Source organism: Poromitra crassiceps (genome assembly GCF_964638095.1).
Source record: "Poromitra crassiceps genome assembly, chromosome: 2".
Lineage (NCBI taxonomy): Eukaryota > Metazoa > Chordata > Actinopteri > Beryciformes > Melamphaidae > Poromitra > Poromitra crassiceps.
This window is the reverse complement of record NC_139624.1, coordinates 113,793,132-113,817,030: the sequence shown is the minus strand read 5'-3', so window position 1 is coordinate 113,817,030 and position 23,899 is coordinate 113,793,132. Positions and strand designations below refer to the sequence as shown.

Genomic DNA, 23,899 nt, shown 5'->3' with positions numbered 1-23,899 from the left:
GTGTGTATGTGCTTCAGTAATTTTCATGCTAACCTATGATTGGCTAAACAGATAAGATTGCGCAACAGTGGAGGCATGCAGGCCTTGTAGGAATGCCTCCCTGCAATGATTGACATCAGCCCTGACCAATGAGAACCAGACTCAGGCAGGCAGGCAGGGCTCAGGACTGCCGCTGCAGTCATCAGAGCTACAGTAGCGTTGGCTCTCTGGTCAGTGGTCATAATGTGACCAGCTAGCTAGCTGGCCAAAGCCATGACAAGAGTCATGCAAATGGGATTAAATGTGTCAGACTATGGTTTGTATGTGGAAGATCAACACGTTCTCACTCCGACCACGTAGCATATTGACGCTTTGTCCCGTCCCTTATGCGCCACTTGTTACTAACATGGTACCCTTGGGCGACCCATGAAACGACTTGGGCTTTCCGACTAAACTCAATGCAAACCCATAGAAGTCAACTTTGACGCTTATGGCAACTGCGCCCCCATCATCCTAACTGCTCGCCCATTAGTCAACTGCTCGCCCATTAGCGTCTGGGGGGAGGTTAGGTTTAGGCGTGGGAGGTGGGAGAGGTTAGGTTTAGGGTCTGGGGGAGGTTAGGTTTAGGCATGGGGTGGGAGAGGTTAGGGTTAGGGTCTGGGAGAGGTTAGGTTTAGGCATGGGGTGGGAGAGGTTAGGTTTAGGGTTAGGGTCTGGGAGAGGTTAGCTCCTCCAGACGTTAATGGGGGAGCAGTTAGGCTAACGGGGCAGCAGTTAGGCTAATGGGGGAGCAGTTGCCATAAGCGTCAAGGATTACTTCCATGGGTTTGCATTGAGTTTAGTTGGAAAGCCCAAGTCGTTTCATGTGTCGCTCAAGGGTACCATGTTAGTAACAAGCGACGCACAAGGGACGGGACAAAGCGTCAATATGCTACGCGCTCGGAGTGAGAACGGGTTGGGAAGATACAGCTACTTTCAACTGCAGCAGACAAGTGATCTGGCTGCCTACTTAGCTACTGTGCTAAAAAAGGAAGAAGCCTGGTTTGATAAGTAGCGCGCTAATGCTAGTTAGCTCGTGATGCTAACGTTATTAGCAGTTCCAATTATGTTAGCATCGCGAGCTAACATACAGGCTTTTGCTAAACCAGATTCTGGGAGCATTACCCAGCATGGAATTTAAGTGAGCTAAAATGTATTGTTGACAATCTTTCTGTGCTGTCTATTAGCTAGCTAGAGCATCTTGGCAGCCAACTTGACAGCCAGAAGCTAGCAGCTATCTCAATAAATCTCAAATCTAAAAAAACAACAACTGTCTTTTGTAAACTAGCAGCTAGTTGGACACAGAGTCTGGCCAGTGCAGAATGCTACTGTGTTATGTTAAAAATACATACTTCAGCATGCGCTGGGATGCATCATCAGTGATGGTAACTGGGGTCGTAAGGTGTTTCGGGTCTGTCGAACATCATACACCCTCGCCCAGTAGACCCAGCCGAGGCCGATTAAGACCCCGACCCGCATCCTAGAAGCAGCCGCTCACGGATCAGCCCTCCTACTCTGTCTGCAACGTTGCCCGCGGAAGGGCTGATCACGCCCAATCCGCTGCAATAGAGCCAGTGCTACACCGCAGCATTGCAAGACACTTCGGTGCATGGAGGCTCTAAGGCGCTGTGGGTTACTCCCGGCCGCGCTCCTCCTTCGTCTCACCAGACCCTCCCGGGGCAAAGGCACCCAGAGGCAGAGAGGATGCCTCAAGAAGGCCTGTGCGTTGCACGTCATTCGCCTGTGCCGAGAACCTCGCTCTAGCCTGAAGGACCCCAGGCCGCGCCGATCTTTGCACAGATTTTCAGGAGGCTAATCCGTAGCGTTTGTCTCCCTCACGAGAGAGCCAGGCTGGGGTGCTAAACCCATCCCGTACCGGACGCCGTCTCTCCGACCGTCAACTGTCTCTCCAGCTTGTCACCAATCTATACTTGGTTGTCACCTAGTCTATTCCTAAGTGTCACTGGTCAGGGGAGCCAGGATTCTATGTTAAAAATACATACTTCAGCATGCACTGGGACGCGTCATTAGTGATGTTAACTGGGGTCATAAGGTGTTTCGGGTCTGTCGAACATCATACACCCTCGCCCAGTAGACCCAGCCGAGGCCGATTAAGACCCCGGCCCGCATCCCAGATGCGTAGTCCTGTAGTCTATCTTCCCAAGTAGCTTACTGCCTTAGTGATTTCAGGCTGTGATATTGTCACTATAAGTCACAGTATTTCACCACATCAGCATTAATACTGTTATGCAAAATGAATGTATTATAATTCAATGACAACAATAACCAATGAGCTGCATTAAACCATTCTAGTAGGAAATACATGCCACATCATAAATTATGATGTAGTAATAATAGTAACAATAATAAACAATGATAATACATTGAATTGAATTAAACTAAATTGCACCTATCTGAGATTGATTGAATCATATAGAATTAGTGCTATATTGTTGAGATACACGCCCTAGTATAAACACATCACACATGGTCCCAGCTGTCCTACATTTTTTGAGTTACCAGCCAAGTTGATGACAGTAGCTGATAGTCACTCACCCTGTCTTTACGACAGCTACTGTCACCAGTACAGTAGTGGAGTGGTTTTGATTTATTTATTCATCAAACCTTTTACTGACAAACTAACTGTAAATAGCTTACTTTATTTTGAGGTGCATTGCATTGCTCAGCCAGAAATTATTCCCAGATCAACTCTGTTTCTCCTCGGCCTAAAATGCACCAGATGACAGCTGTTTAATCCATCTTATTTGTTTGTTTAAATAATGCAGATTGTTTAATCAATCTGCATTGAAAATGTGCAAAAATTCACCAGCAGTTCACCAACAGTTGTATTGATTGATTGATTGATTTTATTTGGTGAATGTCAACATACACAGGGAACAGATACAAGGACAGACAGTCACCGAGGATAAAAACACAATAAAGCCTCAGGCTTATTTCCATTGCGGTCCTCATGAACATAAAGGGTACAGACATGGAACATATGGATATCACCATTAATACTCAAATTAAGGATTATATCACTATTACAATTTTGAAGAGTAATAGAGGCACACTTGGATAATATACAGTACATGAACATTTGTTGTTCTGTGTAAGGAATTTTATAGACATAGAAAACAAAGGGGGGGGGGGAGGAGGGGGATTGCGGGGGGGGGGGGGTGTTGCAGGGGGTAGGGGAGTGAGCAGCTCATCACCTACGCACGCACAAGGTTATGCTGACTATAGCAGCTCCAAGGGGAAGGTTGTTTGAGGAAAAAAGGGGGGGGGGGGGCCACTTTGTAGCCTGTCAAAGTGGGGTCCCCAGCAAAAAGGGGGGATAATCTATTTTCACTAGCTTAGCTTCTTTACCCCACGCCGAGTGGACAGAGCTCGGCTACCCAGGAACCCTCCATCAAGAGCCTGATGATTCGAGAAACCTCTGGCTGAGCCGAAATCGCAAGCTAATGTTCCGGGTTATGAAAGGACAGAGCTCGGTGATTCTGGAACCCTCCACTTAGAGCCGGATGATCCGAGAAATCTCTGATGGTGTTTGGTGTGGCGGGCTAGCATAGCATTGCTAGCCACCTCCAGGATAATTCCTACCAACTGGGAGACCAAGCTAGCCTAGTCTCTTCAAGCCAGCTCGGCTGCTTTTTGCCCCACAAAGGGCCAGCTCGTCGGACAACGGTGGGCCCTGCGTCAGGGATTATTGATACTGCGATACGGCAGCTTTCTGTGATATTAGGAGCTGCTTGCTCCAAGCTAATCTGCTAGCTTCATCGGGCTGGGCCGGGTGTATCTCGACCGTGTCCCTCGGCTTTAAGCTAGCTAGCTTGCTAGCGCCGGGGACCAAGGACGTGACGGCATGGCGGCACTTGTGACTTTGTTTATACTTTTTCTGGTGGTCGGTGAACTACTATGCAAGAGTGGGCCCGATACACTCTCAACGAGTTCGGCTCTACATTGTGCCTACTCCAGAGATGCCCTGCTCGTCCTCCGGCATAGAGGCGACACCCCGCCAGAAGGCCTCCCGGAGGAAGTGAGGGGGGAGCCGGCTCGTGAAACGCGCCAGAGAAGGAGAGGCAGGAGAGGAGGCGTCAGACAACGGCTCCGACGCAGAGGAAACAAGCCGCCGCTCCCATCCATCATCCTAAGAAACGTGAGGTCTCTACGCAGCAAAATAGACGAGCTCCGACTAAACAGGAGATCCTGCTACGAGTACAGGGAGTCATGTATGATGGTGTTCACGGAGTCATGGCTGCGCCCGGACACACCGGACTCTCTGGTGGAGCTGGAGGGGTTTTCCCTGATTCGGGCGGACAGAGAGGCCAGTTCTGGGAAGAGCAGAGGAGGAGGTATATGTGTGTACGTGAGTAACAGCTGGTGCAAACAGTATACGATCAGAGAAACCTACTGTGACCCCGATATTGAATTACTCTGTCTCTCTATGAGACCGTTTTATCTCCCCAGGGAGTTTGGCAACATTGTAATTTGTGTAGCTTATGTTGCACCCAGTGGAAACGCCGCTAGAGCCGCGAATAAAATAGCGGATTGTGTCCACACTCAATCACTCCGCACTCCTGGAGCTCCCGCCTTTGCATTAGGTGATTTAAATCACTGCAGACTGGAGCCAGCGCTACCTGGCTTTCACCAGTTTGTTAAATGCGGCACAAGAAATGATAAAATCCTGGACAAATGTTATGGCAACATTAAAAATGCCTACAGAGCCAAGGCCCTCTCTCCTCTCTCGTACTCGGATCACTCCACTGTTCACCTGTTGCCCACAAATAAAACTGCGCTAAAATCTGAAAAACCACAGCACAAGACTGTGTTGCAGTGGTCTGAGGACAGTGTGGAGACTTTAAGAGGCTGTTTTCTCAGCACTGATTGGAGTGTATTCCAAAACCTGGACCTAAATGAGGCAACTGACACAATCACGGACTAACTTTTGTGTTGAAAATGCAAAAAGGATGTCCTCCACTTCCCTAACAATAAACCATATATTACTAAGGAGGTTAAAACCTGCATTAACAAAAAGAAACTGGCGTTTAAAAATAAGGACAGGGGGGCGTGGCAGCAGCCCAAAAAGAGCTGAACCAGTTGCTGCGAACAGCCAGAGGGAGGCAACGTGCAGCATTGGAGGAGAGTGTGGGTAACATGGACAGCAAAAGGATCTGGGACTGCATGAAGAAAATAACAAACATGAACCCCATCAGGAAGCAAATAATCTCAGTAAATGAACTGGACACTGCTAATGATCTGAATGATTTCTTTCTCAGATTTGACACCGATCCTTCCCTGAAGGCTGCTGCTGATGATTTTAATCTTGATTGTATTCCCTCCTGTGATGAAGCTGAGCGTCTAATAATTGACCCTTACCAAGTACAGAGCATCTTCAGCAAGGTCTGTAATAAGAACTCTACGGGGCCGGATGGCCTGCCTGCCATTTTGTTAAAAAAATGCTCCTCGGAGCTGGCGGAGGCTTGGTGCCCCATCTTCCAAAAATCTCTGGATAGCCACACTGTTGCTGTACTTTGGAAAAAGTCAATTATTATTCCAGTTCCAAAAGTGACATGTCCGACAGAAAACAAGGATTTCAGACCGATTGCTCTAACCTGTGGTGTAATGAAGTGTTTTGAGCGACTCATAGTTAACTTACTAAAGTCTGAAGTTGCCGACTGTCTGGACCCCTTACAATATGCTTATAGGGAGGGGCGCAGCACAGAAGATGCTGTGGTCTGTGTGTCACACTTAATCAGCAAGCACTTAGAAGACCCTAAGGCTTATGTTCGTATTTTATTTGCCGATTTTAGTTCAGCTTTTGACACACTTCAACCTCTCCTGCTCATCCAGAAACTTAATGAAATGAATGTAAACCCTTTTATTATAAACTGGTTTTATTCTCTCTTAACTCAAAGGTCTCAACAGGTTAAGGTGAACTCTGCTCTTTCCTGCACCAAATTTTGCAGCACTGGTGTGCCGCAAGGCAGTGTGAGCTCACCTTTCCTCTTTACAGCATACACTAACGACTGTAGAAGCAGCCACCCAAGCAACTTTGTAATCAAATTCTCTGATGACACCGTCATCATCAGCCTGCTGCGTGGCGATGAATGCCCTCTGGTGTACCATAGGGAGGGAGATATCTAAATTCGAAACATGGTGCTCGAGCAACCACCTTATTTTAAACACAAAGAAAACTAAAGAAATGATCTTTGATCCTAGGGCGGTGAGAGCTCACGACCCAGTGGTAATTGGTGACAGTGAAATTGAGCAGGTCAGCTCATATAAGTATCTGGGGATCCAGATGGACAACATGCTTAACCCTGTAAGACCCGGATATATTTCTACTTGCAAAAAAAATTATTCAACCTTTCTGATGGTGTTGTAGGAGTACTTTGGAGAAGAAAATATAGTGTTTTTAAAAAAAAGAGGTTTTTGTAAGGTTTTATGCAAATGTTGTAATATCACAACGTAGGGTCAATCAGGTAGCAGAATTTCCTATAGGCCATTTTTACTCATTGTCAGAATAACATGGCAAATGTATATATACTTCATTAAAACAACTTAAGGGTTAATTTATATGGTTATGGTTTATTATTTGGCCTCAGAACAGTATACATTATGAATAATATTTGGCCTCAGAACAGTATACATTATGAATAATAACATCAATGTAAGCCATATTTTTAAGAATTGTGATTTTATTAAAAGAACAACAAAATGAAAACAATACATACAATAAATGTACTAAAGAAACCTAATTACCTAATTACTCCGCAACATGTAACAGGCACCCCCCTCTCATACTCCAAGTGACTGCAAATCACTTTGAACACCATTTACAAACAATTGCTTACGCTTATTTGCAGTGATAGTCCCAGAAACAGTTCCTGTGACCTGAAATACACAGACGAACATCACACTTGTGGCATAGTAAGTTGGTGTACCCTGAACAGCCACCATTCCTGCAGCGCCCTCTCTGTGTCTTTCGTGGGAGATGGCCAACTTGGTCCTGGCGCACATCCGATGGCAGGTGTTGACGTGGTGCCTTGGGTGGAGAGCGGTTTGGACTCTCTTCCAGTTGTCTCTTCTGAGCTGAAGTGTTTGGCCGGTTGGGGCGGCTGAATGTCTGCATCTACTGGGCAGTTAGTGGGTTCACTGGGTGGTTGGTTTTCTTTTGACTCCTCTCCACAGGCCTCTTCATCTGACTCTTCATCAGTTTCAGTGAAGTCGATATCCACATCACTCTCTACATTCAGTACCATATCCAGTGCATCTTGTATCTTGTATCTTGCAATGAAGCGAGGCTCTCTCCTTGCTTGTGGCATTCTGAAATGAAAATAAAGAAATAACTTTAGTACATTAGTAGTGTTTACACATCTCACTGCAGTACACATTTCACAAGTCACACAATACTGTCTGGCCAACCTATTGTGCTTTGCTTATCCTCACAAAGGGATGATGGTCCTAAGTGGGCAACCCCCACCAACCCTCACATGAACAATGATGATGGTCCTATGTGTGCAACCCCCACATGAACAATTACCACATGGAATCCTCCAGGAACTAACTTAAACCAACTAAAACATGATTACAAAGTAGGAACTGATCTGTTGAAAGTGATTACTAAAACATTGTAAGCAATTACATTTTATGCAGTATATTTGTCTTTGAGTACAATTGGTTACAAATATTATTGGAAATTAGAAATTAAAGTAAAAATGCACATATAGCCTACACTATATATATATGTAGGTATGCAATGTGGGGAAAATACACATATAACTGTATAAATGTATTGTGAAAACTATAAGACTCCCCTTAACCAGGTATGTAAACTAACAGTACCACCTGGATATTTGCTACCACACTGCCCCACCGTTGTAAAATAGCAACCTCTATAAAACATGCTCTAATTTATATTTGGGGGATATGTTTCACAATAATAACATATGTACATGTTCTAGACATTCTAATGATCACCCAAAAAAATATTACAGGCATTTTACTTACTTCTTTGTGAGGAATTCCGTCCAGTCAAAAAGAGAGTTGTTGCTCCGTCAACAATTTTGAAGTTGTGATGTGTCCTGGCCCTGTGGGGGGTACTTATATGCAAATATCCTGGCCAATAGCATTGCAAGACTAAACAATAGGATCCAATGATGATGTTTATGTGAAAAAAGAACAAGAAAACAAATGATTTATACCCTTTTTTTTATAAAATACAAATGTTGTAATATTACAACCGTGGGTCTTACAGGGTTAAATGGAACGCGCATGTCGACTACGTACTTGTACTTGTGCGCGAAGCTGGCTCAACGTCTCCACTTTCTGCGCAGACTTAGACTGTTCGGCGTGAGCTCCAGCATCATGTCCACTTTCTATAACGCCGTAGTAGAACGCTTGATTAGATATGGCATGGCCGTATGGTTTGGGACTCTCACTGTACAGCTCAAATCGAGTCATGAGGATGGTAAAAACTGCCATGAAGGTGATCGGCAGAAAGGATTACCGACACTTCAGTCCATCTTCGAAAACAAAGTTATTAACCTGGCAAATTGGCGAGTTCTGACTGATCCAAACCACATCCTCTACTACTCGGAGTATGAGATGCTACCCTCGGGCAGATGGTTCAGAGCCAGCCGCTGCAAAAGCAATAGATATAGTCTATCCTTCCTTCCCACTTCTATTGCACTGCTGAATAGACAGCGAGCCCCTTCCTCACCGGTGTAACACCTGCACTGATGATAGGTGGCAGGTAAGCGCGCTTGTTCTTTTCTTTTAGTCCTTCTTGTGGTTTCTCCTTGTTTTCATCTCGCCATGGTTTTATGTTTCTATGATTTTATGTTTTTTATGGTTATATGCTTTTATTTATCTTATTATTTTATCATCTTATTTTCACATGATAGTGCAATAAGGGTCAGTGTAATATGGGGGGTGCAATTTTTCTTGCCTAAACAGGCACCGCCTGTTCAACCCGGGTTCTGTGCAATGTCTTGTTCAAATGCTACTGTTGTCTTGCTGTCATGTTGTTGTTGTTTTTTCTTTCTTTTGTTGGTATATGTTACTGCCGATCGACATGCTGTAATGCACTTTGTAGCCCAAGACATATTTCCCCTCGGGGACAATAAAGTTTATCTGATCTGATCTGATCTGACTATAATTCCATCCATACTGTAAGTAACACAATCTAAGCTAGTGTAGAAGTGAGTAACTAAGCTAATAATAACCATAACAGCACAAATAATTGACAAAAATCTCAAAATAAATATACAGTATTTACTCTGAGAAATGAAATAATGAGAAAAGGAACAATTATTGATGGTTAAAACTGAATAATGACATCACAACAGTCTAATCCTAATGCTAAATTAAAATGAGATATTCCTCTAAAGGACCGCGAAGGACAAGGGGCCGTAGGGGGAGTGGCTATGGGGCTGTGGGTGGTGGGTGCGTGATGCCATAAAGCTGAATGGCCACACCACTGCATCGTTTTTGCACTTGTTCTATCCATACACCGTCGTGAACATATGGCGAATTTCAATGAATGATTTAAACTGGTATGAATGGATGAATTATTTAAACATGTGATGTGCCATTTTCCAACAACGGACAGAAAAATATGTCACAATCTTGTGGCTCCTACAAGCTACATGAATCAAAAAGAATGATAGGAATGAAAAAATGTTGTCTGTTGATGGAGGCTATTGCAGCCAAACAACTTTTTAAACCTCTGGGAATTGTTCTCTAATTTTCTATTTTCCAACAATGCAAGGTATAAGACCTTGAAACGAAAACTGTGCGTGAGCGCATGTGTGTATGTGTGAGAATGAGTCCAACTCTCCACGTCCACCGACAACGACCGAGAGGTGTCCAGGGACGAGGAAGAGGAGGATGTAGTGCTGGAGGAAACATTGCTGTTTGTGGTGGGGGAAAAGGAATAAAGGACGCAGAGCATCATGTATCGTGTGCGGTAACCTCTTTTTTGAGTGTGCTGGAGGAACCATTGCCTGATGTCAGCTGGGGCACCCAGCTCAAACTAGTGCACGTTTCAGGACGATGATGTCTTGGAGTTGTACTACCGGGATGAGAAAGAAGATCCAGCTTCAAACCTCCTATCCTGATGAAGAGGATGACACCCTCTCTGTGGCTGCACAACCCGCTCCTACTGGGGATAGTGATGGATAGCAGACCCCAAAACTTTGCAGCAGCAATGCATGCTAAAGGTGCAATCAAACACACCAGAGGCGGAAGCGACGTGAAGCATCTGGAAGCGTAGCCAGTTTAATTTCGGCACCCTTGTTAACAGATTAGATGTGAACAGCCAGGCCCTGCTAAAACTGAATTTACACGCCGCGCCGCTTTCAGATCCAGTGTGATTGTGGGGTAAGCCCGTCCATGCATCTGGAATTTTTAATGAGAGGAGGAAAGTCATTCTAAGCATTTTAACAAAATAATGTAACTTTTTTGTGGAAAAACCATATCATACACAAATTAGTCAAAGTGGAGGATTTTATATGCACCTTAAAACATTACTTTAGGGCAGGGCCGGCCCTAGCCATCTGGGGGCCCTAAGCAGGATATAGATTAGGGGCCCCCTCCCAGGGGCGGAGGTTTGGGGTTATCCGCGCTGGAAGTACTTTTAAGTAGGGGGTGGTATAAGGAGGGGACTGTCGGTGCTGCCCGCCAGGGTAGAGCTGAAGAAAATTTGACGTTTTTTGGACTTTTAGCCATATTTAGAGGAATATTTAAAACAAACAAACATGACGATGATGACGCTCGTTTGTAGCCTTATCAGTGTCAAGCAAGTGTGTAGAACCCAGCAGCCATACGGGTTGCCAGGTCAGTTTAAACCAGGGGTTCCCAACCTTTTTTGTGCCAAGGACCGGTAGATACATGCAGGACCGGTTGTCAATTGTAATGGTTTTAGTTACATATATATTTACTCACCAGGTGGCGACAAAAGGTAAATAACAGCCTTTTGTGTTGTACTGTATGTAGCCTACAGTATTTATGTTTTTGTTTAAACTACAAACATAAATAAACGTCAACCTATGTTTTAACTACCACACACAGCCTATAATATTATAGCCTATGTTTATAAATATATATATATATATATATATATATATATATATATATATATATATATATATATATATATACAGTATATATATATATATATTTTTTTTTTAGGGGGCCCCTGGCAAATCCCGGGGCTCTAGGCAGCCGCTTAGTTCGCATATAGGGCGGGCCGGCCCTGCTTTAGGGGGTCTTTTAGGAACTCGACAGTCTTTGTGATTGTTTTCCGAAAATAATTTATCTTCTGGACATGGTTTTTGATGTCCTTGTTCAGAGGGGTGTATATAGTTCCTTTCAGAAGGTTGTCTTTGTCACTACATCTATTTATGGTAGATCTCAACAAGTACCCTGGAAGAATAATGACATGAACTTCTGGGCGTTGTTGTTGTTGTTGTTGTTGATGATTCTGGGTGTTGTTGTGGGGCCCGAAACGTGATGCAAATCGTGACTAACAGACACACAGACACCGCCCGCCTAGACAAGAATCCAGTTCTAAAAGGTTTCCGTTTTCAGGCCTCAAAAATGCCATTGTCATGTGAACGAAAGGCCAAACCACAACAGAGGTTTGCCGCCCCATGCTGAAATCACTGTCACCCAAACAGCCCCCAAGAGATCCGAGGTGAAAACGCTGCATGTGTTTGACTGAATGCCCAGTGTTACGGTCATGTCAGACCCGCACAACACGAATGCACAGTACACACAGATTCCAGTCCTCAACGTCACCGGGCTTTTATAAAAAGTGTAGCCTCCACGATGGAAGGATTCTCGATGTCAGCTTTGCTCTGAACAATCCTCAGCTCCAGCTGCGCGGGGATGGGCCTTTCCCCGGGGCCAACCATGTCATTGGCATAAGTAATGGTCCTCTTAATGACATGGTGCATGATTGAAATGGTCTTTTCACAGGCAGCGTTCAGGTCTTTGGGGTGGTGGTGAGTCCAGGCCAGTAACATGGCAGCAAACAGGTCTCCTGTCCCCACAAACAGCATCTACTTTGGGGATTTCCATGCGGATCTTCTGGCTGGTGTTGATCCCTTCTGTTCTTTTGGCTCCCAAGGGCCACCAGGAACTGGTCCGCATGTTTGGACAGTGCTCATATTTGATTGGGGTACAGATCCTGGAGGCCGGAGGAAATCAAGAACATCTAGAGTGGGCTGGTCTGCTGTGGGCTCTGAGATTCTGCAGGAAAAAAATATCTGTGTGCTTGTAGATCTAGGAAAGATCTTATAATATCCCAGAGCTCGCCCGCATCCTGATCCAAATCCCTGAGGATGGAGGTGGCCTTCTCCATACTTAAAAGTTGGAGGAAATCCTCGAGCCATCTGTCTCTCGAGAAGCAGGAGGGTTTCCTCACTTTCCAGTTCATTAAAATCAATCGTTTTGTAGCAAGGCATGCAAGGGGGATTAATCTTTGCTGCTTCTCGTTTTGCACATTTTCAATACGGGACCCCAACAGACAAGTCTTGGGTGAAAATTGGAACTCTATGTTGAGGATCCTTGTAAGCATTTGTGCCACATCCCTCCACAGGGATCTGACAGCCGGGCAGTTCCAGAGCATGTGCGTGAGGGTTCCTACTTCACCACAACCATGCCAACATTGATCTGACAGGTTCTGGTCAATCTTTTTAAGTTTGGCAGGTGTGAAATATGCCCTGTGCATTATTTTCATCTGTATTACTCTATATCTAACACATTTACTTCTAGTGATTGAAACCCTCCACAAACTGTCCCATTCAGCTGCTGTTAAGTTAATTCCCAGATCTTGTTGCCATTGCATTTGGGGCGGAATATTACAGTTGGGAGAAGAAAGGCACAAAAGCCTATAAAGATTTGACAGTTTTTTTCCCACAGGCAATAACTCCCAGCTGCACATCTATTCCCCTGTGGCCGCCAATGGAACTGCCCGGAGTTAAGATTCTGTCTAATGTTGCTTTAAGCTGTGCATAGGTTAAGAAAGCGTTGTTGCTCAATCCATACGTTTCTTTAAGTGCAGTTAGTGAGAGCAATGACCCATCCCTCACCACCTGTCCTAGCTTATGTATGTTCTGTCCCTGCCAAACTTTGTCAGATAATGGGTTCCCACCAGCTGTTAGCAATGAGTTGTTCCATATAGGACAAGAGGGGAGAGAGGCTCCGTTAATACCTAGTTTGGTGTACAGCTTTTTCACAACATCACATGAGAACTTTATAATTGGGTTAACTAATTTGGAGGGAGGTTTTGGATAATACCATAATGGTTGACATTATTGAGTTTGATGCCATCGTAAAGCACATTCAGCTCAGTGTTGTAATGAGTCATGTCACTCAATGAGTAATGTCATCAGCGAGTGATGTAATTAGTAAATGTAACTTAGTGAGTGATGTCATCAATTGTGATGTCATCGGTGAGTGACGTAATCAGTGATGTCAGTGAGTGAGTAATCTCATCAGTGAGTGATGTCATCGGTAATGTCACTCAGTGACTGATGTCACTCGCACTATTGTGTTGGCATCACTGAAAATGTCATCAGCGATGTCAGTTGCGCAGTTGTGCTCACAGAGCCCTTCACTATAAAAGCCCAAAACACTTCACACTTCAATGTACTTTTTAATGTTAGCTAGTTTATTTGGTTTGCAGCTAACCTAAATTATGATATTGGCTAAACTCCTTATATTTTGCTGCCTAAATCATATTCAAGGTCAGTGGGTGAGTGGGAAACCTTTGAACAAATATATCCGGCATTATGAGGGCCTGTCGTACGATACAGAAGCCCTGCACAGCAGACACCAGAGAACCAAGAGGGCGGTCCCTCACCAGGACGGGACCCTGCAGATGGATTTCCATGCTCATAGAAGGCATTTCAAATTGTTGATGAGGAGGGATACAACCCTGTTTTCCCCAGATCTCCTTGTAGAGGTATCAGGAGAGGAGACACCCGTTGATACCTCTCACATTTACACAGGAGAAATCTTTGGGGAACATGGCACCGTGGCACATGGCTCTGTGGTTGACGGGCGTTTCGAGGGCTTCATCCAAACGCACCAAGGAACATACTATGTCGAACCCTCTGAGAGGTACCTCAAAGACAATGATGTGCCCTTTCACTCTGTCATCTATCATGAGGATGACATCGACTATCCGCATAAGTATGATTCAGAAGGTGGCTGTGCTGACCAGTCTGTGTTTGAGAGGATGAAGTACCAGACTTCAACAGTAGAGAAGCCGGTCAAGGAGGTGAGCAGTGTGCAGGAAGAGAGCTTCCACGGTCCAAACAAACTGAGGAGGAAGACGGCCGCGGGCATAGAGCAGAACACCTGTCAGCTCTTCATCCAGACTGACCACCTTTTCTTTAAATACTGCGGCAGCACAACGGAGGCTGTCATTGCTCAAATCTCCAGCTATGTAAAGGCTATTAACTCCATTTTCCAGACTACAGACTTTCTGGGCATCCGAAACATCAGCTTCATGGTCAAAAGGATTAAGATAAACACGACCAACGACGAGAGGGAAAAGTCAAATCCTTTCCGCTTTGCCCACTTTGAAGTAAAGAAGTTTTTGATGCTTAACTCCGAGCAGAATCACGATGACTACTGCCTGGCATACGTCTTCACTGACAGGGACTTTGACGGGGTGATTGGCGCAGCTTGGCTTGGGGGAATCTGTGATAAGAATCAGCTGTACTCTGATGGGAAGAGATTGTCTCTGAACACAGGCTTCATCACTGTGCAGAACCATGGCTCCCATGTCCCTCCCAAGGTCTCACACATCAGCTTTGCTCATGAAACTGGCCACAACTTTGGCTCTCCTCACGACTCTGGGATAGAATGCACCCCAGGAGGGTCTAAGATGCAGGACAAAAAGGGGCAGGGCAACTACATCATGTATGCCAGATCCACATCAGCGAACAAGGCCAACAATAACAAGTTCTCTATCTGCAGTATCCGCAATATTAGCTGGGTGCTGGAGAAGAGGGCAAGCTGTTTTGTCAAGTATGACCAACCTATCTGTGGTAATGGGCTACTGGAAGCAGGAGAACAGTGTGACTGCGGCTACAGCGATCAGTGTAAAGACCAGTGCTGCTTTCACGCCAAGGCTGACAGCAAGAAGTGCAAACTCAGGCCTGGAAAAATCTGCAGTCCCAGTCAAGGCCCGTGTTGCACACAAGAGTGCACCTTTAAGGGCACCAATGAGAAATGCAGGCTAGAGGAGGAGTGTGCTCATGAGGGCATGTGCAATGGTGCCACTCCCCTCTGTCCCACCTCAGAACCAAAGGCCAACCTCACCCCCTGCAATAGAGACACACAAGTCTGTCACAATGTGGGCTGCTCTGGTTCTATCTGTGAGAAATACGGTCTGGAGGTTTGCACCTGTGCCATCCAGGAGGGAAAGGATGAGGCAGCTGAGCTGTGCCATGTCTGCTGCATGGAGAAAATGAAAGCCAACACGTGCAGCAGCACAGGCTCACACAAATGGGACCATTTTTTCAACAAGAGGGTCATTACACTGCAGCCCGGCTCACCCTGCAATGACTTTAAGGGCTACTGCGATGGGTTCAGGAAGTGTCGTCTGGTGGATATTGACGGGCCTCTGAGCAGGCCAAAGAACACCATCTTCAATGAAGAACTCTACGACAATATTAAAGAATGGATAGTGGCTCACTGGTGGGCCGTGCTGTTGATGTGTATTGCTCTCATCGTGCTAATGGCTGGCTTCATCAAGATCTGCAACATCCACGGCAGAGTGGCCTAGTGGTTAGCACTGTTGCCTCACTGCAAGAAGGTCCCAGGTTCAATCACGGTCCATCCCAGCTCCTTTCTGTGTGGAGTTTGCATTTTCTCCATGTGTTCGTGTGGGTTTCCTCCAGGTGCTCTGGCTTCCATCCACCATCAAAGACATGTATTTTAGTGTTAATACTCCGGTCAGTGCCCCTGACCAAGGCACTGACAAAAGAACTGGAGTTGGTCAGGGCTTAGAGGAGTCGCGCCCCTCAGTCCTCACATAGCATTTGTAAGCCTACTGTAACAAGAGAAATAATACATGCCCAGCAGCAACCCCAAGCTGCCCCCACCAAAGCCGCTGCCAGCTACATCGAAGAGGAGAAGACCCCAGAACGCAAACCCACAATCCCAGGGGCAGCGCCACCACCAGCATCCCAGAGAGAACTATTAGATGGGTCAGATGAGATGCTGAGACACTGGTCTTCTCTTTGTCTTAGTCAAAACTGTCAAGGTAAAAAAACATCTACTACACATTTGTCTGATTAAAAGAAAGAAAAACTATCAAAAGTAAGTCCCATTGTAGGTAATAGGAAGAACTAAGACAAAGAGAAGACCAGTGTCTCAGCATCTCATCTGACCCATCTAATAGTTCTCTCTGGGATGGTGGTGGTGGCGCTGCCCCTGGGATTGTGGGTTTGCGTTCAGGGGTCTTCTCCTCTTTGATCTAGCTGGCAGCGGCTTTGGTGGGGGCAGCTTCCTATTACCTACAATGGGACTTACTTTTAATAGTTTTTCTTTCTTTTAATCAGACAAATGTGTAGTAGATGTTTTTTTACCTTGACAGTTTTGACTGACATCTGCGGTCTTCCTCAGAAGCGTCAAATGACAGCTGTGACGTGTCAACAGCTGTTTTGAGCAGGCGTGACAGATCTGCCAGGCCGGCCACGCCCCCCCGCCCCCCAAACTATCATTTGAACTAAGAAGACATAATGAACCTGATTGAGCTATTACGGTGGGGACTTACCTTTACCACCACCTTTCACTGTACAAAGCCCAAAGTTTCATGCGCCTAACAAACTCATCCAGCACCTATGCTCTGAGAGCCAGATTGGTTCACACAGCTTTTACAGAAAAGAAATAAGATAACTTTTCCAAGGAGGGACGGGTGGAGAACTGATTTCTGTTATGTGGTTAGGTGTTATTTGAATGCCGTTCTTTTTTCTACGGAATGGACTCTCACAAAGTGCGAGCAGCATGGAGGACGACAACACGGGGTCGGAGGGGGAGTTGGTTTGACACACACACTTAACCAGGGCTTGACACTAAGGACCTCCCGTCATCCTGGGGATGTAAAAAAATAGTGTTAGGGACAATGAAAATTAATTTGGGGACGGAGCCAGGACAATAGTTGAAAAAAAAAAAGCCTAAACACACAAGCTCTGCTCATTACAATGAACGGCAATGAAAATGACACGCAAATGAAACCTCTTTACAACACACACTGTGGCAACTCTGATTCACTCCAAGACACATAAAACAGTTTTAAACGCCGAAGCGTTGTTTTATTCACCAAAATGAAAACTCTTCCCTTATCGGGGTATGTCCATGAAATATATATAACTAAAGTAGGCTGGGTTAGCCTGGGGCCCGTGAGGGGGTTTGCTCCCCACCACGTAGCCAGGGCTCCGTTCCTCGTTTAAGTGCTCCCGTAACGTGCCTGTGGACGAGAGGAGAGAGGGTCTGTCAGGCAACATCATTTTATGACACGAGAATGTTTAGGGAGAGGAGTGGAAATCTGACTTACCGCCCGACAGCAAGGAGCGCTTCCACCTGGAGGAAAACCGGCCACACAGTGAGCTTCAGAGCGGCGTCTGTTTTTCTAGGGCCACTGATTGGGGATCTGTTCCAGCCGGGCGCTCTGTTCCTAACAGCGCCCGGCTGCTAGCGGTCCCACTGATTCAGGACATAATTGGGGAAGTACCTATCAGTGATGACGCGTCCCAGACAGCGTTTCTGTTGGGATCCCCCTGCTCTGACGTCACTGTGGTGGCTGGCTGTCCTCCTGCTCTCACCTGTCAGGGGGTAGGCTGACGAGACTCCACACATCCTCCCCCTAAGCTCGCTGCCAGTGCGGGGAGCTTCACTTTCCCCTGCTTCATCTCGGCGTGACATGGCGTCTGCGTGTGGTATCTCTCTTCCTGGTTTGTGTTCCACTTTGAACTTATAGTTCTGAAGTTCCAAGAACCACCGCGTTACCCGCTCATTTTTATCCTTGTTCGTCGCCATCCATTTTAGGGGGGCGTGGTCCGTGATGAGGGTGAATACCCTGCCCCATAGGTAGTAGCGTAGGTAGTGAATGGCCCACTTCACCGCCAGGCATTCCTTCTCTACGGTTGAGTAGTTTCTCTCATGTTTAAGCAATTTTCTACTTATAAAGGTAACGGGGTGTTCATCCCCATCTATTACCTGCGCCAGCACTGCTCCTATTCCTGTTCCTGAGGCGTCTGTGTGTAGGATGAATGGCTTAGCGAAGTCTGGGGCTATCAGCACCGGCTCTCGGCAGAGCGCCTCCTTTAGGGCACAGAATGCGGCGTTTGTTTCCTCCGTCCATTTGACATGGTGGGGCAGCTTCTGGCGCGTTAAGTCATACAACGGGGCTGCTATGGTGGCAAAAATTTTTACAAATTTTAAATAATATGCAATCAGGCCCAGGAAGGATTTTACTTGTTTTTTCGTCCTGGGCTGGGGCCAATTTTGTATCCTCTCCACTTTGGTTATTTGGGGTTTTACGCACCCCCGGCCTATGGTGTATCCCAGGTAGTTTGTCTCTGTCCATGCCAATTTACATTTCTTGGCGTTGGCGGTGAGTCCGGCTCGGCGGAGGGCTCCCAGCACCGCTTCCAGCTGTGTCATGTGCTGCTCCCAGCTGCTGCTGTGTATGACGATATCGTCTAGATATGCCGCCGCATAAGCGCGATGGGGCCGGAGGACTCTGTCCATCAGTCGCTGAAATGTGGCCGGGGCGCCGTGTACTCCAAAGGGGAGGACGCGGTATTGAAATAGGCCGTCGGGGGTCGCGAATGCGGTTTTGGCTCTCGCCCGTCTGGTTAGGGGTACCTGCCAATAGCCTTTGGTGAGGTCCAGGGTGCTCACGAATCGAGCGGGCCCCAGCCGCTCGATTAATTCATCTACCCTTGGCATCGGGTATGCGTCAAAAGTGGATATTTCATTCAGTTTTCTAAAATCATTGCAAAACCGAAGCGTCCCGTCTGGCTTCGGCACAATGACAATGGGGCTGGACCAGGGGCTGTGGGACTCTTCTATTACGCCCAACTCGAGCATTTTCTTCACTTCGCCCCGGATGGCTTCTCTCCGGGCCTCGGGGATGCGGTAGGGCCGCTGTCGCACCACTTTTCCCGGCGTCGTCTCAATGTCGTGTTGGATAGCGTGTGTCCGTCCTGGCAGCTCGGAGAAAACATCATGACTCCTTCCTAGGAGTTCCTTGAGATCTTGTCGTTGCTCTGGCCCCAGGTCCTGTCCGATGTCCACGGGGATCGTCTGCGGTGGCCTGGGTTGTGCGAGGGTGAGGAGGGCTAGGGGGCCGGGTCTCTCGGCGTCGTGCCATGGCTTCAGAATGTTTATGTGGTATATCTGGTGGCCTTTCCTCCTCCCCGGCTGACAGACCCGGTAATTCACTGGCCCGACCTTCTCGGTTACTTCAAATGGTCCCTGCCATTTTGCCAGGAATTTGCAGTCATGGCTGGGCACCAGCACCAGGACCTTCTCTCCTACCTGGAACTGCCGGGGTTTGGCTCCCCTGTTATAGGTGCGCGCCTGGGCTGCCTGGGCTTCCTCCATGTGACTCCGTACCAGTGGCCAGACCTTTTTGGCTCTCTCCTGGAGCCGCTCCACATGTTCGATAACATTCCGGAGGGGGGAGGGCTGGCTTTCCCAGGCCTCCTTGGCCAGGTCGAGTAGGCCACGGGGGTTTCGGCCGTAGAGGAGTTCGAACGGTGAGTATCCGGTGGAGGCCTGTGGCACCTCCCGTATGGCGAACAGCACGTATGGGAGGAGTTGGTCCCAATCTTTTCCGTCCACGTCAATCAGTTTTTTTAGCATCTTTTTCAGGGTTTGGTTGAATCTCTCGACAAGTCCATCGGTCTGGGGGTGATAAACAGAAGTTCTGATACGGGTGATTTTCAGCCATTTGTATAACGCCGTCATTACTCTGGACATAAAACAGGACCCTTGGTCTGTGAGTACCTGCTCCGCTATTCCCACTCTGCTAAATAGCAGGAACAGTTCTCGAGCGACATTTTTGGCATTAGCGGTGCGTAAAGGTATTGCCTCAGGGTAACGAGTAGCATAATCCACTATTACCAGTATGTATCGGTGTCCTCGGCTGGACTTCGGGAGAGGCCCCACGATATCCATGGCCAGCCTGGAGAACGGGACCTCGATGATTGGCAGTGGAATCAGTGGGTTCCGGTACATTGGCCGGGGTGCCGTTTTCTGGCACTCGCCACAACAACGACAGAACAGTTCAATGGCTTTCTTTATGCCGGGCCAATAGAATCTGCGTAGCACTCTATCATACGTTTTTTGGACCCCTAAGTGGGCCCCCAGTTGGTGAGTGTGGGCCAAATACAACACTCTGGATACGTATGTTTTTGGTACTAACAATTGTTCTATTAAATCCCCCCCCGGAGTTTTGGCGACTCGATACAACAACCCATGTTTAACAATAAACTGTGGAAAGTTTTGTCTCACCCCGGAACAGTGCTGGCCATCGATGCCAGCGACGGCGCGGCGGCCGGCTTCCAAATTCGGATCGGCCCACTGGGCCGAGGCAAACTCTCCGCGGCCCGGAGGTCCAGGGTCGTCCGGGAGCGGAAACTCCGCGAAAGGGTCCTCGTCGAGAGGAGGCGTGTCCGACTCGGCTGGCCGGGTTGGACCGTCTTCCGCGGCTGATGTTTCGGACTGCGGTCCGTCTGATCCCGGCCGGAAGGCTGGGCAGGCCAGGCGCGGCCGGGCCATCCTTTTTCCCCTCGGTTTCTCTCGTCGGGGCTTCTCCGGCCGACGACCGTGACTCCAGTACCGGCTGAATAGGGGGCAGTCGGTGCCTATCAGGAGCGGGACCGGGAGGTTGGGCACCACGCCGGCGGCTACTTTTACGTCGCCTTTCGGGGTCTGGACCCGTATATAACTGACCGGATAGCTCTTCACGTCCCCGTGGACGCACGTCACCGGCATTGTCTCTGTAGTGAGGACCTCCACGAGGTCAGCCCGCACGAGCGTCACCACACTACCGGAGTCTAGGAGGGCGTGGGTGTCGATGCGGCCCACCCGGACCGGCAGTGTCGCCTGCTGGCTAGGGGCTCCTCCGGTGTGGAGGGAGGGCCGTGGTTCGTCTCCGGCGGCGGAAGGCATCGACACATCCCGGTCGGGGCAGGACCAGGAGAGGTGGTCCTCTTGTCCGCAGACATAGCACCTCCTCAGCTGCCGACTCACTCGGTCGGCCTGGGCACGAGGGTCCCTCTGGGTCGGGGGCTGTAGCGGCGGTGGCCGGCGTCGGCTGTCTCGGCTGGGTCTGTCGGCTATGGCGGGCTTTCGAAGGGGCTCGTTCTGCGTGTGGCGCATCATGTCGGCGCTGACTTGGTGGTTCTCTAGCCAGGCCACCAATGCGTTCAGCGATGAGGGGCTCACCTGGGCAGCATATTTTCGGGCGTCGGGCGGCAAGGAGCGGATACATCTGTCTATTACGAGGCGTTCTATCCACGGGGGCTCCCCGGTGGAGGTGAGCCAACTCTGGGTGAGCCTCAGCAAATCGGCGACTTGGGAGCGGGGCGGTTGGTCCGGGGTGTACCTCCAGCCATGGTACCTTTGTGCGCGAGCAGGAAGGCTGTAGCCGTAACTGGCGAGGATGGCGGTGCGCAGCTTCACAAAGTCGCGGGCCTCTCCCATGGACATGTCCCGGCAAACCCTCTGGGCCTGGCCCGTGAGGAAGGGCGCGATGATGCCTCCCCAGTGGGCTGCGGGCCATCCCTCTCGCACCGCCGTTCTTTCGAAGAGCTCCATGTATGCCTCGATATCATCGTCGGGGGTCTGCTTAGTGAGGACATCTCCTGGAGCCCGGGAAGTCGAGCCGTCTTTCTCTATTTTTTTTTTCAGTTCGTGTACTGCCTGCTGTAGGTCAGTTTGGCTTTGGATTAGGGCCACCAGAGCCTGTGCTTGCTCCATGGTGCGTGCGGTTGGCGTTGACTCAGAGTGCCTGCATTCTCCACCACTTGTGGCAACTCTGATTCACTCCAAGACACATAAAACAGTTTTAAACGCCGAAGCGTTGTTTTATTCACCAAAATGAAAACTCTTCCCTTATCGGGGTATGTCCATGAAATATATATAACTAAAGTAGGCTGGGTTAGCCTGGGGCCCGTGAGGGGGTTTGCTCCCCACCACGTAGCCAGGGCTCCGTTCCTCGTTTAAGTGCTCCCGTAACGTGCCTGTGGACGAGAGGAGAGAGGGTCTGTCAGGCAACATCATTTTATGACACGAGAATGTTTAGGGAGAGGAGTGGAAATCTGACTTACCGCCCGACAGCAAGGAGCGCTTCCACCTGGAGGAAAACCGGCCACACAGTGAGCTTCAGAGCGGCGTCTGTTTTTCTAGGGCCACTGATTGGGGATCTGTTCCAGCCGGGCGCTCTGTTCCTAACAGCGCCCGGCTGCTAGCGGTCCCACTGATTCAGGACATAATTGGGGAAGTACCTATCAGTGATGACGCGTCCCAGACAGCGTTTCTGTTGGGATCCCCCTGCTCTGACGTCACTGTGGTGGCTGGCTGTCCTCCTGCTCTCACCTGTCAGGGGGTAGGCTGACGAGACTCCACAACACACATGCACGCTAAACAAACAGGCGGGTAGAGAGAGAGACAGGCAGATAGTGGAACTCATCACGCAAAAAGTGTCTGAATCTTATCTATGGCTGCTTTACAGTTTGAGTTTAATTTGCTTCAGTCAGTTATTTTAAATGCGAGGACGCATTGCTCCTAATCTGCCCTCATCCTGCCTCGTATTCCCAGGTGAGTGCATTTCTGCTCCGTTTCTCTCTCACTGCTTAAACCTCAATGACGCTGGTGTGTGTGTGCCGAGCCGCATGTCAGACAGAGCAGACTCTGTCCCCTCTCACATCTGTCTCAGCATGAGTGTGTTGTCCTAACATCTCGGCGTGTCTTCCTCTGTCCTCAGGAGTGCACGCATTCGGTCTGTGTGCTACGGCGCTCATCACAGACGTGCTGCAGCTGATGACAGGCTCCCCCGCCCCCTACTTCCTCACCGTGTGCAAACCCAACTACACCACGCTCAACGTCAGCTGCCAGCACAACCCCTACGTCATAGAGGACATCTGCTCGGGCCAAGACCCCGCCGTCATCAACCAGGGCAGGTGGGGAAAGCTTATTTTTGTTCTCTCCACACCTCATAATGCCTTATGAGCACCACTTCAAGTGTGCTTTAAGTGTTACCTAATGAACACTCTCATACTGGGTGTCTGTGGGAGGATTTTGCTCATTGCCAGTTTCTGATATCTATTTTCACACATGAATACGAGCCAAGACATGCATCTATTTTTGTCTATTTTCACACATGAATACGAGCCAAGACATGCATCTATTTTGGTCACAATGAAGGAGAGAGGGGCGGGAGGAGACGTCCATAGCCTTTTGATGTTCATGTTAATGAGGTCAGTTACGAAGACGTTGAATATCAGCAGTGTTTTGCAGAGCCAATAATGCAGGAATTTTCGAGGGAAATAGGATTATATGAGTTCATCTTCGAAATAGCTTTTTAAAAATGCAGAAAATATGGCAGCTGCCTGTATATGTAAACAGTGAGCACCAATTGTGTAGCCTTAAAAATGACTAAATTAATGATAAATACCAGATGAAAGGATGAGAAGAAACCCATTTCCAAACATGAAATACTCCCACAACCCCACAACCAAATTTGTGCTCAGATGCTGGATAAAGGCAAATCTCATGGAAAATGGAGAAATACCGTACGTTATTTAGTAAAAAATGTTTTGACCGACAGTGTCTTCAGTGTGCA

The 23,899-nt window shown here is 48.0% G+C and overlaps 2 protein-coding genes across 2 annotated transcripts in view; both read left to right on the top strand.

Moving 5' to 3' along the window:
• LOC310795958 (phospholipid phosphatase-related protein type 4-like) overlaps positions 1 to 23,899 on the top strand; it is a gene marked incomplete at both ends in the record, with an annotated part of 148,051 nt that overhangs the window by 81,137 nt on the left and 43,015 nt on the right. The window contains one exon of the mRNA XM_083658068.1: positions 23,042 to 23,237. Within this exon, the coding sequence (XP_083514194.1) occupies positions 23,042 to 23,237 (196 nt within the window). The remainder of the gene's footprint in view (positions 1 to 23,041; positions 23,238 to 23,899) is intronic.
• LOC310795967 (disintegrin and metalloproteinase domain-containing protein 10-like) lies at positions 13,727 to 16,246 on the top strand (the record flags this gene model as incomplete). Its single annotated transcript, XM_083658079.1, has 2 exons — positions 13,727 to 15,825; positions 16,123 to 16,246. 2 exons carry the CDS (start codon positions 13,727 to 13,729, stop codon positions 16,244 to 16,246), a joined length of 2,223 nt encoding a protein of 740 aa, XP_083514205.1.